Source organism: Lottia gigantea (genome assembly GCF_000327385.1).
Source record: "Lottia gigantea unplaced genomic scaffold LOTGIsca_1716, whole genome shotgun sequence".
Classification (NCBI taxonomy): domain Eukaryota; kingdom Metazoa; phylum Mollusca; class Gastropoda; family Lottiidae; genus Lottia; species Lottia gigantea.
Genome location: NW_008708164.1, coordinates 1 through 1,523, shown reverse-complemented (window position 1 = coordinate 1,523; position 1,523 = coordinate 1). Strand labels below are relative to the sequence as shown.

General features: G+C 35.2%; 1 protein-coding gene across 1 annotated transcript; it reads left to right on the top strand.

Moving 5' to 3' along the window:
• Positions 1–376: 376 nt before the first annotated feature.
• On the top strand, positions 377–1,466 carry LOTGIDRAFT_176507 (hypothetical protein; the record flags this gene model as incomplete). The annotated part of the gene is made up of 2 exons (XM_009051853.1): positions 377–398; positions 1,021–1,466. 2 exons carry the CDS (start codon positions 377–379, stop codon positions 1,464–1,466), a joined length of 468 nt encoding a protein of 155 aa, XP_009050101.1.
• Positions 1,467–1,523: the final 57 nt, after the last annotated feature.

Genomic DNA, 1,523 nt, shown 5'->3' with positions numbered 1-1,523 from the left:
ATCATCACAGGGACTTGTCAACTATTTGACTATCTCTACAGTTCATAGCAAACATACTTGTCTTATCGTGTTGCCATGGTAATGCATGTTGTTAACAAAGTAGAGGATTAATGGTGATAGGATATTATCTATATCAATTGTTCTTTCGTCTTTATTAAACAATTACATATTGTAGTGACATTTTTTTCATCCCTTAAAGGAACACCTTCACTATCTGTTCAACCAATCATACCTTAGTTTCAGAAACAGGAATTGTTTTATCTTACATAATCAGTAATAGTGATCACAGCTCATCGTCGAAATTTGCGATTTTCGTGCGCTTAAGTTCTTCTTAAGACAATTAAAGCACAATAAAGAACCAAATCAATCCCTGAAAATGCCGACTGTTCCCCTTAAAGGTACAATCTTGTTAAAATTAAGGCTGCAATATCTAAACGCTGAAATTTAGGATTAAAAATACTGAATTTACAGTTCTGATGATAATACAGGCTTGTAATTTCATTAAACTATTAAAATATCAAGACAAATTCTCATCAAAATCTTACAGAGAGAATTTAGACTAGGACAGAGAGAATTTAGACTAGGACAGAGAGAATTTAGACTAGGACAGAGAGAATTTAGACTAGGACAGAGAGAATTTAGACTAGGACAGAGAGAATTTAGACTAGGACAGAGAGAATTTAGACTAGGACAGAGAGAATTTAGACTAGGACAGAGAGAATTTAGACTAGGACAGAGAGAATTTAGACTAGGACAGAGAGAATTTAGACTAGGACAGAGAGAATTTAGACTAGGACAGAGAGAATTTAGACTAGGACAGAGATAGGACAGAGAGAATTTAGACTAGGACAGAGAGAATTTAGGCTAGGACAGAGAGAATTTAGACTAGGACAGAGAGAATTTAGACTAGGACAGAGAGAATTTAGACTAGGACAGAGAGAATTTAGGCTAGGACAGAGAGAATTTAGACTAGGACAGAGAGAATTTAGACTAGGACAGAGAGAATTTAGACTAGGACAGAGATAGGACAGAGAGAATTTAGACTAGGACAGAGAGAATTTAGGCTAGGACAGAGAGAATTTAGACTAGGACAGAGAGAATTTAGACTAGGACAGAGAGAATTTAGACTAGGACAGAGAGAATTTAGGCTAGGACAGAGAGAATTTAGACTAGGACAGAGAGAATTTAGACTAGGACAGAGAGAATTTAGACTAGGACAGAGAGAATTTAGACTAGGACAGAGAGAATTTAGACTAGGACAGAGAGAATTTAGACTAGGACAGAGAGAATTTAGACTAGGACAGAGAGAATTTAGACTAGGACAGAGAGAATTTAGACTAGGACAGAGAGAATTTAGACTAGGACAGAGAGAATTTAGACTAGGACAGAGAGAATTTAGACTAGGACAGAGAGAATTTAGACTAGGACAGAGAGAATTTAGACTAGGTTTAAAAGTCTTGAATTGACAGATTTTATGAGGTCCTATAACTTTATTANATTATTTAAATTTAAAGATAAATTCA